The sequence below is a fragment of the Xiphophorus couchianus genome, chromosome 8, assembly GCF_001444195.1.
Source record: "Xiphophorus couchianus chromosome 8, X_couchianus-1.0, whole genome shotgun sequence".
NCBI lineage: Eukaryota > Metazoa > Chordata > Actinopteri > Cyprinodontiformes > Poeciliidae > Xiphophorus > Xiphophorus couchianus.
Genome location: NC_040235.1, coordinates 13,294,475 through 13,307,634, shown reverse-complemented (window position 1 = coordinate 13,307,634; position 13,160 = coordinate 13,294,475). Strand labels below are relative to the sequence as shown.

The following is a 13,160-nucleotide window of genomic DNA, read 5'->3' as shown; positions in this document are numbered from 1 at the left end:
CCCGGAAGTAAGGCATTGATAAACTTCCGTTTCTAGGACTGCAGCTCACGTTGTCTTTGCTTTTGTAAACATCCTTGAATGTTTCTCTTTTTGTAATATAGTTCCTCTTACTTTTACATTTCAAAGTATTATAGGTATGTAAAACTTTTATTTATAGTTAGCCAAAACTTAAAATTAATGGGTTAAAACGAAATCCTTTAAAGAGGAGCAGAATAAGCTATTTAATTAGGTTAGCCATATTAGCTCCTCTCACTTGTTTCCCGAGTTAACTGAGACAAACATGTATGAAACTATCTCAAGCTTTTTAGCAATGCACGATGCAGATTATTCGGTTTTATGTAATAGAAATAAAAAGCGAATGTGCTTATATTTGCTAGTTAACCCCATGCTAAACAAGGACGTATTTTCTCTGTAGCCTTGCAAGGTCACTATAATATGAAAAAAGTGTTGTTGCTTTTGTTTCAGTTGCAGAATAACTTTTGTCTTTCTCTATGTTTTGCTTTTCAGTTTCAAACATGGGCTTTCTCATGTCTAAATCCATGGATGCAAACTTACAAAAGCAGCAGGAGTTCATGCTTAACAATTCACGGTTGCAGGTAAGTCAAGGTGACTCCAACACCAGAAAAAGCTCGTACTGTACTTTAAAGGAGTTTGGCTGTTACATTTTTAACAGATGCATCAGTTCATTAGCTAAAATCATTGTGGATTGCTTCAGGTCATGAGTTAAGCTGATTAGCTGATTAGCTCCATTGCATCTTATATTTTTAATAGAGTAAGTGTTTTTTCAATATTGAGAAACAAAAAGATTAGTCTTATAAATGAGCCACCTGTGCAGTGTTTGACTAAAAAGACAGATGAGAAGCCTGAGTTCTACCAAAATTGCTACTGAAAGGTTCACAGAAAAGTGCATCTTAAGTTGACTTGAATGGCAGATTTGATCCTATTTTTCAACGGTGCCATTTTCATGAGCAGGCCCTTGCTCTCTTTAATTGGGCTTCTTGTGTCACAGGAGAATTAACTTTTTTGTTTTTAAGGTTTTCATTTTCAGAGCTCATATTTTAAATAGGCTACAATTTTTGTGTGTTTAAAAAGAAAAAAAAATCCTAACCCAACCACCCCAGAAGAAGAGATGAACAACAGCAACAGAAGCAAATATATATACACTGAAGGTGTGGTGAATAGACATTAAAATACTTTTTGTTTTTTAACAAACTTATACATATATAACATGTATACCTTTCAAATATATATCCAGGAAAGATAAGATATTTGCTTAGGTTCTTCTGGTCTTAGTTGTTGCTGAGCAGGATGCATCACCATGCTCATGCACTGAAGATTTAATCATAATGCTGAAAATGCATCACCACCAAGTTGAATATTTGGAAAATGTGTAAGTAGAAGAACCTTGGTTTCATCATGTCTGTCACTGCTATTCTGGATGTATCTTTTCAAGAATGAGACAAGACATTATGTCTGAAAGTAACTGAATAAGAATGGGCAGGTCAGCAACACGATGTTATTTTAAACCTTTGATTCATATTTCACCAAACCTTCTGTAAACCTGCAATAAAAGGTTTCTATTCTGCCTAATAAATATTTTTAATACCAAGACACCCACTCATGAGGTAAAAAGCCTCTGTTACTGATCAAACAGGTGTAAATGGGCTGAATTTATAAAACATTTTAGAGCCACATTTACCAGTCGCACATTCATACCAATATACAGATTGACTTTGGTTTGGGTCCCTTGCACAGAGACACATCAACATGTGACAGGAGGAAACTTAAATTAAACCCATAACTTTCGGATTGTAAGACATCTGCTCTTTCCACAGAGCTGTCGGACGTGATACAGAGGTGAACATTTTGTAACCTATCACAGGGGTCAAACACCAGTCCTGGAGAGCCACTGCCCTGCAACTTTTAGATGCGCCTCTGCTGCACCACACCTGAATAGAATAATTACGTCATTAGCAGGCCTCTACACAAGAAGGAGGAAATTAAGCCATTTCAGTCCAGTGTTTTGTACCTCTAAAAACTGGCACATCTAAAAACTGCAGGATAGTGGCCCTTGAGGACTGGAGTTTGACACCCCTGACCTAGACCACTTATAATTGCCTATGAAAATTTATTCCTTACTTGTAGGTGTTCTTTGGTTTTAATCATTCTGTTATTGCACTATTGTTTCTAAAATAAGAAACATAAATGAAGGAGCTTATTTGTTGCTCTTGGTTTTTTTTTTAGGTATAGCAGAGTACAGGGAGATTAATGCAAATGCCTTCCAGGATAGGATGGATTCCTGGATTCATTAAATAATGTACTCAAAATATGACAGCATTTATACTTGGGTAGATGTTACATCCATACATCAGAATGAAACACTAACCTCTCATGTCCGTCAGACGTTTTTGTTTTGTTATGAGTCACAAATCCACCGTTTCAAAGCTGTCCTCGTATTTCCATCTGGAGAAAACAGGATTTTATTGCTCTCATTATTATTTTTTGTTGTTCCATGTTTTTTTAATTCAAACAAAATATTATTCCCCTCCCCACCCATGTTCTCCATTAGAGATAATTTTGTTTGATTCATTCATGCCTGCAAGCCGTCGAGCAGCAGGTGGGATTCGTGAGTGTCATAATGTCAACGAAATTATAAAATTTAGACCCAAAAGGGTCTCTCTGTGGTCTGCACCTGAAATCCTCTCAGTTTTTTTCAGCTTTAAATGTGGAAGATGATGACTAATACAACACAATACAGTGATGCCAAAGGTTTGGCAATTGAATTTCACAGCACCCTCATCTGAGTCCTGAAGATGATTCATTGAGGGATATTAGATGCATATTTATGCATTACTGAAGTGGCTCTGCATTGTTTCATAGCCCCAACTGTCTTTAGCTGCTTTCAGTTTTTATAGTGCACACTCAGAATCACCTTGTATACAGTTTAATTGAATACTTTAAGCAACGTGAACAATTAAATAAAAATGTGGCGTAGATGAAACATTCAGTAAAAATGTCCTGGGTCACTGAGGGTGAGAGCTCTTACTGGTCAATTATATGAAATAATTTAACTACTTTATTTTTTTGCATTTGAAATTTAATTTGCCTAATTGAATAAGTCAGAGTGACCCTTGTCGTTTTAAAATGTCTACACAAAGCTACGTTGTTGCCTCCCCCTGCATTAAGATGTCAAAAATGTCTTTCTGTCTGTTTTTTACGTCCCATCGGTCATGGTTAATTGATCCCTGTCGTGCTGTTGCCTTAAGTCAAAGCTACGCAGTCATTGTGTTTGAATAATGGCCTCCAGAGATCCACCATAACATTTACTGGCTATTGGTCTGATTTTTCTGACGCATGCCTTTAAAGCTAAAGCAAGCAATGAAATGACGTAGGCATTGTCTTTTTTCTGAAAAATATTTGGCTGCTAGTTCTTCTCTACCATATTTTGTGTTAATGTGAGCATGGAGGTGATCCAAGGTCTTGCCTTGCACTCTACATTAACTAATTTGAAAATGGAAAAAAAACAACAACCTTAAAGCGGCGTAAAGAACACTGGATATTAGATCCCAGCTTGATTCCTTTTGAAAAGCTGCCCATGTTTTGCTCCCCTGATGTACTTTTTTTTTTTCATTTCAAAATGATGCATCTTTTTAAAGAGGTGCAGAACATCAGCGTTGCAACTTTTTAGTTTGTCGATGATATTTAGACTTTTAGATGGATTTCCATTCATTGTATTATATATATATTATTATATTCAGTCTTTGCCGGGTCATGATGGTAAAACTGGTTTGTATTATTCTTAATAATTTTCCAAAGAGGAAGAACGCCTCTGCATTGGGTTGTGACAGCATGTAAATGTCAACTTAATTCCAGTAGAGAAGTTACACAGAGAACATTTGGAAACTGAGTTGCACAATTGCAGAGAGTGAAGTTCTGCTCACATCTTACTGAGAAACCTCCCTGAAGTATCGTCTCTCCAGGAATTTCATTGAGTTGGTTCTGTATTCTTTGAGCACATGCTAGATTGTGACAGGGGGCAGCATGATGGTACAGTGGTCACATGTAAAAGGTTGTTGGTTGGAATCTCCTTGCGGGTGAAGTTGGCATGAACCCCGTGGGGTTTTGTGGATTTTCTTTGTGTTTGCCGTTCAAAATTAAAAGTGTTTTTGGGTGTGATTTTCATGATAAGGTATTGGATTATCGTATCCACTTCTACAATTCTTGTATTGTGCATTTGCAGTTGACGGGTTTGGTTAAATCAAGATAATGTCTGGTGCAGTTTGCCTGACTAACTTTAAATGTCCTAACAAGTAGTCTGAATCTCCTTGAAGAATGTATTCAAACCAGAATAACTCCAATATGTGTTGGTATATTCTGTTGCCATATATCCAAATAAATTCTCCTAACATGTTTCCTTACGCATTCAGTTTAGCCCTTAATTATTCATACCACGTGCAGAATTAGGTTTAAACTAGTATTTTAATTTCACCAGCATGCTCTTTCTAACTGGAAGCAATATTAATATTTTAAAGTGGTTCAGTCAGAGTCCTAAAGTAAATCTGTGGAGGAAGCTAATGATTAGGGTGATGGCAAGGAGGTCTTTCTGTGCCCTTAGTTGCTATAAAGCAAATAAAAGATTCTTCCATTGATTGTCAATGGAAAATTAAATTTTAGACTTGTTATTTTCAGATAAAAATTTAATAAATGGTAAATAAAAGGTACTCATTTTACAATGTTTTATTATTAGTTTCCAAGTCATTCAACTCCTGTTAAAGTTCACAGGTGATCAAAACTTGATCAAGCCAAAATGACTGAGCAACCTCCTGATACTGACTATATTCATTGTCATATAACCACATGTTCTTGCAATACACTATGAATATGATTATTGAATATTAATCATTGGGAAGTGTGTCATCTCCTCAGGAGCTCATGTATTTCTGTAAATCTTTCTTCTATTTTGTATTATTTGGAGAGAAAAAGCCTTAAAAGAAACCAATCAGAGATCTATGAGATATACTGATTAAAACTTTGTGTTGAAACTTAGTTATTCCAGGTTACTATATATCTTAAGTTTATCAGTGTGGCATAAAAAGCGATCGATCGTATGTAGGTGCTACTTGTTTTGAGTGTGTGCTTCGCTCTGTGTTGTTTGACTTATATACTTCTGCTTCCCCTCCCAACAGCTGCTACAGTGAAGTGTGAATATCTAGGCTGATTTGTGATGATTTCTGCACAATTTTTTTTCTCAAGCTTTTGTCCGAATTTGATTCAGGCTGAAGCCCTTATAAATGTCAGTGAGCTCCTGGCTTGGATTTAGCGTCATTTTCTTCTCGCTTTGTCACCTTCAGACTGGATTCATGTCTCATTTCTTCTTTTCATTTTTTTTTTCTTCACTGCTGTTTCCAGTCACTGTCTCGGCTTGTCCGGCCTTTCTCAAAACCACTTTGTCATACTCTGTGATGTCGCCAGCGTGCAGAACATTTGAACCGTTTCCAAGAACACGTACCGCTTTAAATTCTCAGCAAAGTTTTCAGCATAACTAAGTTGTCATCAAGTAACACCGTTCCATATTTACTGGCACTGTCGGTGAAGAGTTCAGAAGGAAACCCAACTTTTATTGCATCATCATTCATTGAAAGATTTCGGAAACTCCAACGTTTATCTTGAGAAAATTCTTCGAGTGTTATAAGACAATGGTTTGGCTGTACTCCTGCTGTGAACAAGCCTCTTCAGATCAGTCCTGACACTTCTTTTATGTTTGCCTCTCTTCAGCTCACCCCACAGGTTTCTTACTGAACTTAGGTCATGGTAGAATGCTTTAAACTTTGTGTCTAAAGAAGCATTAGAGATCTAATAATGAGCTTATTTTGGGTTTTCTTGTGTGAAGCAACCAGCTATTCAAAATGCTCAAATATATATAAACGGTTATTAAGCCACGGACTTTAACAATGTTCCAAGTCTATTTGGATGGGAACAGGCCCGCAGCATCACAGTTCCTCCTCCATATGTGCTTTGGACGCTATTCTACATAGTCGAAGTGGAAGTAGTTTTTTTTCTGCACAGCCTTTTATTTTATGTAAATCACTTTGAACTGATTTGCTGCTGAAATGTGCTGTACAGATAAACTTGACTTTAACTGGAGTTAGACATTAAAATACACAAAGTCAAAGTTGGGGCATCTTGATCAAAAGGATGCTAGCCGGACCTCATCCCAAATGGGCTCCTTATTGACTTTTACCAAGCAGTTATTTGAGCAGTGACTGAATTTGTTTACCTAAATTAGTCTTTGTAGTCTGTTTCAGATTCAATGAAAAATCAGTACGAATTCTACTTGACTTTTCTCTCTACGGTTAAGTGTAATGTATATACCTGGGTCTTTTCATGGTTTCTGTTCTCATTAATGTGCACCATCATCACTTTCTAGAACCATCGACTTGTATTAGTTTCTGCCTCAGCGGGTTTCTGCTTCGAAACATTACTCAGCTTCGGTGATGAGAGAAACTCTCATTACCGAAGCTCTTGGGTCTAACGCTGCTGTAAGTTCCCACTTCCTGGAATGAGTCATCGGTGCGGTAAGCACGTGTCGCAGGTCCTATCAGTGGATTCCAAGGGTTGGTTTCAGATTTAATGCAGGTGTGAAACTTTCTACTAAAACTCCTCAAAAAAACATGGTTAAAACCTCCAGTCATTTCCAGATCACAGTCATGGTAGTCAGCCGTTCACTCTGAATGGCCATGTTTCCCTCTAGGGCTCTCTTGCAGTAAGTGTAACTGCGACTTATGCCTATTCGATGTAAGCTATTTAGTTCATTTTACGTTTGAAACATTGCTAAAGTATACTTTTTGTAACTCCAGTCTGGAGAAGTATGGACAATGAAAATATGGGTGTGTAAAGCTATTTATATTTCCAGATTTTGTTCATTTCCCACAGACTAAATGTTTCCTAAGATTCGTCCTCCTTTGTGTCTTTCCTGTCATCCTTGTAAATGTTCTTATTAGCCTTCCTTTATTTCTTCTGTTCTTTGTTTCTTCCTTCCTCAGTTTCGTCCTCATGTGCTTCCTTACGGTAACTTCCTTCTTTCCTCTCTTGTGTCCTGCTGTCTTTACTCCCCTGTGTCATTACTTCTTTTCTGTCTTTTTTGTGTTGCCTGCTGTCCTCCCTTTGGCTTTTTTCATTGTGTCGTCCTTCCTGTCAAATTACCTCTCTTCACTTCCTTCACTGTTTACCTTCTCCTTTGTGTCCTTCTTTCCTTCTGTGTGTCCTTCATTCTTTCTATCCTTGTTTTCTTCCCTCTTACTTTTCTTCATTCATTCATAATTTTATTTCTTGTCTTTGCTTGTGTTCTTCCTCCTTCCCTCTGTGTTGTCGTTCCTTTTATCACCTTGTATTCTGCCTCCCTTCTTTGTATCCTCCTAACTTTTTTTCTTTGCTTCCTTCCTTCTATCCATTATCTATTTACTCCAAACTCCACATTTGAACACTTCCCACTGTAGTAATGTCTGCCATAAATTCATGGAAACTTGTAAAGTGTCATTCTTATATGGATACTTTGAAGGAACTGCATCTTGTAATCTTTAAAGTTTCTAGAACATAGATATTTCCAGTTAACATTCATAAAAAAAAAAACAAGTTGTGAACTAACCAAGCTGTTGGCGCAGGCCTAAAATCAGTACTGAAACTATCTGTAAAAGCTAAGCACTTAAAGTTATTTGTTTTGCATATATTAAACACTACCTGAGTTGGACTAATTCAAGCTGTTTTGGCTATTTCCTCCATTTTTTGTTAAGGCTGTAAATATTTGTACTATAAATATTTCTGTTTTATCCTTTATAGCTGTTTGTAATGCTTTCCACCTGTAAACTGTTTCTCATACTGTGAGATGGCTGACATGAAATTGATTTAAGATCTGTTTAAATATTCTACAAAGAACATTTGTTGCACCTCCTCTATCCATCATTGGGAATATTGATCGAACTGAAGCTCTCCAGAGTAATAAAGAGGATTAAAAATGACATTTAACTGAAAAGGTGTTAAAGTCTCTGACCTAACAAATATAAACATATTTGATTTACATAAAAGCGTATTCTCGGTGTACGGTGGGAATGTGACAAACTTTTCTCCAGTTTGTCACATATTTGGAAGTGATGCAAAAAGTGAATTAAGACAAAACATTTCTGATTTTTATATAGAAATAGAAAGCATCAGAAAAAAATAAGCATCAACATATCTTTTCCCTACATGACTTCTTGTTTTCCCTTGGAGACTTCATTTATATATTTTATAACTCTGAAGTCTTTGCATAATATTAGACTGACTCCATGACGTTTCTGTTGCTCTGCAACATTGAGAGCATTTGTATGCATTGAAGCAATACTTTTGAAAAAGAAGGCCTAAACAAATGTTGTCTTTCTTCCTGCAGAGTGGACTTTTGTTTTGCCACATTTGACCGTTGTTGGTTAAAGTAATATAAAACTCACAGCGGCTGATCACACTCTTAGCATTCAGTCCAACTGTATATTTAAGGAAAATACAATTAATTCAGTTTAAGAGTTGATTGCGCTTTGTGAGTGTAAGTAGCTTAGACTGTAATTTTACCCTCAAGTGACGCTTTGGCCTCATGATTACAGGTTAACTTTGCTGAGTAGTTTCTTTGTTTGCCAAAGCTAACTAGCATTAGTTTACTTAAGTCTGTAATTAACCCACCTGGTCTCCTTCAAGAAATGCGTCATGTCTTTACCAGCAGGGACTTTTTTGTTTTCTCATATGAAAAATATTGGAGTTCAGGTAGAGCTGGAAACGCACAAAAGGAGTTAGATCACTTGACAAAATCTGGTTAATGTTGGAGAAGAGGCTATTGCCTAAGGTGGATCGACAAATTGGGCCTGACGGTATGACCCGCCTAAGTACTTTATGGAGCTAAAACTGTCTCATAATTCACAAGTGCACAAGAATCTTGTCCTGTACATTTGTGAATTTTTAGCTCCATAATAAACAAACAGATATAAGGCCACATTATTCAAAGCATTTGTATGTTTGGTTTGATACCCTTTGAAAATTTTTCACATTTTATGTGAGAACCAACAAATGTCCCTGTATGCAATAGACCAATACAAAGTGCTGCATTATTGTTAAATGGAAGGAAAGTCGTAGTTTTCATAGTCTGTACAAATGGAAGATCTGATGAGTGTTGTGTGCATTTTAATCAACATTAAAATTAGAATATTGGACTGTAGATGGTTAATTTGAATGTAGCACAAAATCCACGTATTAAAGTCTTTTGAAGGTAAATTAGCTAAATTAGGAATATTTAGATAGAACTTCAAACATTCAGTTAATGTTGTATTATCTTACAATAAGATCTTTGATCTGTGCTAAAAATGCACCAATAAGCATTATGCCTTCACCACCTAGCATTTGAGGTGGTTTGACAAAAATTTCCACCAATCATCTGCTGAAGGTTCTTCCTTGTTTTTCATAAAGGCTATATTTTTTTACTTTGTTCCCTGATTTTCTCTAACGACCTCTGATGTTAACAAGGATTAATAAGTAAATTAGAATTAAGTGCTCTTTTTTTTTTACTGCTTATAAAGACACTTGTTTGCTGTAGATTTTATTGTAAGGAATTAGAGTTAAGGGGGGTGAGATATTAATGGACACCATAAAAGAAGAAATTCAAAGTTTATGAATGTTTTTGTGAGATTCTGAATGTGTTCAACTTGCTAAGGACCTCAGTTTGAGCGAAATGACCGATGTGGCTGATAATGGGTTGCCAGGCTACTTATCATGCCTACTGTCATCCTGAGGAAGGCACTGAGTGGCCTTGCCTGGCGTTTGACAAGTTAAAGACATTTCATGCTGGGAGTGAATCGAAGTGTAGCCAACTCCCTCATAAAGTCTTATTAAATTGCTTCTGACTCATTCAAACAAACGCCCCTGTTTTGCTCAGTTTCCTAAGAATTCAATTTATTTCATTTGTTTCATCTTTCCCCCCTGCACCCTCCTCATTTTCTTCACCAAAAATTAGATGTCGTTTCTTGTGGCTTGAAAATCTTTTTGTGTTAATTGTGCAGTTTTGTTTCTTGCGCCTAACATTGACACAATGCATCTGTCAATGTAAATTTGTCAAATCAACAGCTTGTGGAAAACAGTCCAATTTACTATTTTCACATACATTGTTAGCTCAGCTGAATGCTAGCTTTGAATCATCATCAGGTCAGAGTCACTTCCCTGGTGGTGGAAAACAAAAACTCATCTTTGACACTTTCACTTTTAAAAAATAAAAGGCTTTTTAACTGAGAATGTCACTCAGTCGGGCTCTGCAGGATGCATGTATTTGTCTAAATGGACGCAGGCCATTGTGTGCGTGTCGAACAGGAAACTAAAAACAAAGCTTTCACCTTCCTGAGGTTAATCAGCATGGATGCAGCATCCCTGACCCTGGACTGACTGACTGGCTCCACCTTGATTTAACCCCGGCAGCGTCTGACATGGCCGACTTGCTGCCTCCTTCTGTAGTTTCAATTTTAGAATGTGGGCTATATGCAAAAATATAAAGAAACTTGTCCTATAAACCTTTTACTTGATACTTCTGGATTGGGCAATGAACTAATTTTATCAAGTAATCTTTTTTGTTTTGTTTTGTTTTTGAAGATTTAATTTTTGGAAAATCTGGATTTTTAAATTTTTTTTTTTACTAATGCACTCTTTGGGTTTGTGTATTTGCATAGATGTTGGCCAGGAAAGCATCAAGAGAGCATCTTGATTGATAGGCGTGTTTCACAGCTTCTGTTTATTTCAAGTTTGAATTCTGGTCAACTCACAGAGGGAATGATTGAAAGCCTATTTTTAAAATAATTTTCTGTCATTGCTTATTCCTTTTTAGCAAAAAAAGTGTGATGAAACATATCCATTAAAATCAGAAATTGGCTTAAAAAAAATCTGAGATTTTTTTTTAAGCCATATCGCCTAGTCCTGGATACTGATAAACTTGAGTCATGTAGACTTTTGAATTTGTAGTTGGAATATAACTTCCCATCATGCTTGTTTTTGCCAAATTGTAATTACAGTAACATCATCTGACCTTAAACAGCAAAGGTTTTAACAAAAAGTACTTTTTTTTTTTTTAAAGCTTTTTGCCTTTCGGCATTAAGTTCAATTTTAACAGATTAGCTCCATCTAGGCTCCTGTGGGGATAAATTCTGAAAGGACCAAACCCAAATTATTTAAAATTGAAATGTTATTTTATTATTTTCACGTTAACTAAGTTCTTTATACACATTTTATTTTGTATTTAAGTGTCTAATGACGTCCTCTTTCCTGATGTGCATCTGTTTATGCTTGTGTGTTTCTGCATAGATGGAGCGTCAGATCCAGATGCAGAACCAGATGAGAGAGAGACAGATGGCCATGCAGATTGCCTGGTCCAGAGAGTTTCTCAAATACTTCGGCTCCTTTTTTACAGTGGCCACATTGGGACTAACAGCAGGGTGAGAGGTGGAACAGCCACACTGTTTACAGTCTGAGAGGAAGATATTGGGTGATGACCAATATAAAATGTGTTGCCAAAAATGTGAACACCTTGCTTCTTTTTGTCTGGTCATCCTCAGAGCCATTAAAAGAAAAAATCCCGGCATGCTGGCTCCGATTATTCCTCTCGGTTTCATATTTGCCTATCAGATGGACAGCGCCTATGGGACACTCATTTATCGGATGAGAGGTGAGGCTATTTGGATGTAGATGTAGAAACATGTTCTTTGGGGGTTTTTTCTGTTGAGATATGAACAAACATGCGTCATGAACATAAATGTCGTTTTGATTTTGAGTTTTAAAATCATTCAGGCTCTTATTTGTCAATGGTGGAAGGATGGCACGACAACTTTAAATGTTTTTTTTTCGAGATTGTACTGCATAAATAGGACTTTTTTAGGTTTATATCATATTATAATGTTATTTGATTGAAACGCTGGAGTGTTGCTTTGATTCTTTCATGGATGTTTGATAAATCCTCCAGTCAACCATTCGGGGTGCCTAAACGCTTGCTTTCACAAAGTTCCTGTCTGTCCTGAATCTGCTGCGCTCAACATACCAACTACTTTTCAGTCCAGCTCTCGTAAGAACGGTTATAAACTGCATGATGGAGAAACGTTGTGATGATGCAGTGAGGGCGGAGTGTCAGAAAGAGTAGAAGCTTCTTACACAGACAGAAGCTAATTTTCAAGGCATCAAATTGCAAAGTAACATTTCTTTTAAGTCATGTTTGATATTTACACCATTATGCTATAAAATGTCACTGTGCCTGGAAAATGCATGAAACCGGCACTTTAAAAACAAACTAGGTGAACAGTTTTAAACGTATTGTGTAGATCTAACAGACACAGCATCAAAAGTTTACACATGTTGTTTAAGAACCTTAAAAATTAGTTAGGATATTCAGAAATGTAAGCCAGTGTTAGTAAAATAAAATAAATAGATAATTAGAAGCATAATTAAAAGGTCCAAACTGATCATTCATGCATATGAATTTACTTAAATGTCTTACAGGAAGAATTGATTGTAGTACAGCTCAAACATACTGACTTTCAGAGGCAGAACTACTGATTCACAAAATGTTTCTGGATTAAAGAAGAAAAATGACTGTCTTATGTTTGGGTAGAAGACGACATCCATATGCCGCATTCCTTTTATGTTTGGTTTCGTTGGACCTTTAGGCGAGGCTGAGAATATCATGGCGTCTGAGCACGATCGTTTGGACCTGCCTCTGGGGACGCCAACGTACGAGAGCATAGAGAAGGCCCGCCGGGCCAAAACCGGCCTCATCTCTTTTTTGGAGAAGTGATTCATCAGTTGTGACACGAATCAAGATCCAAACCGTCCGACCGGTGCGTTCACCTGTGCTATTTCTGTTTTATCATAGAGAACAGCTGTCAGGTCCAATTTGGGTTCCTTGAACGTGTTGGAGTCTGCGGTTTGCACCAAGTCTATATCATGAACCTTTAAATAAATCTGTAGCTGGTTTGATTTTGTATAGCAATGTCATTATTGAAAGCTGATTGGCTGATGAAGTTTACTGATTTTAGATGAGTTAAATGTATACATTTACTGTGCTGTTGTGGTATAAAATACAAATGATAGTAATAAGCAGACACTGTCAATGACTC

General features: G+C 36.7%; 1 protein-coding gene across 1 annotated transcript; it reads left to right on the top strand.

The window, feature by feature from the left end:
• On the top strand, positions 1 to 13,143 carry plgrkt (plasminogen receptor, C-terminal lysine transmembrane protein). Its single transcript, XM_028025101.1, has 5 exons — positions 1 to 134; positions 508 to 596; positions 11,359 to 11,489; positions 11,610 to 11,719; positions 12,711 to 13,143. The coding sequence occupies exons 2-5, from the start codon at positions 516 to 518 to the stop codon at positions 12,836 to 12,838; spliced, it is 450 nt and encodes a 149-aa protein (XP_027880902.1). The 5' UTR covers positions 1 to 134; positions 508 to 515; the 3' UTR covers positions 12,839 to 13,143.
• Positions 13,144 to 13,160: the final 17 nt, after the last annotated feature.

Bases quoted from the DNA above. Each gene is read 5' to 3' on its own strand.
- plgrkt (XM_028025101.1), top strand. From the start codon at position 516: ATGGGCTTTCTCATGTCTAAATCCATGGATGCAAACTTACAAAAGCAG. The intron at 597-11,358 runs GTAAGTCAAGGT...GTTTCTGCATAG, and splicing joins TTAACAATTCACGGTTGCAG to ATGGAGCGTCAGATCCAGAT. The intron at 11,490-11,609 runs GTGAGAGGTGGA...GGTCATCCTCAG, and splicing joins ACATTGGGACTAACAGCAGG to AGCCATTAAAAGAAAAAATC.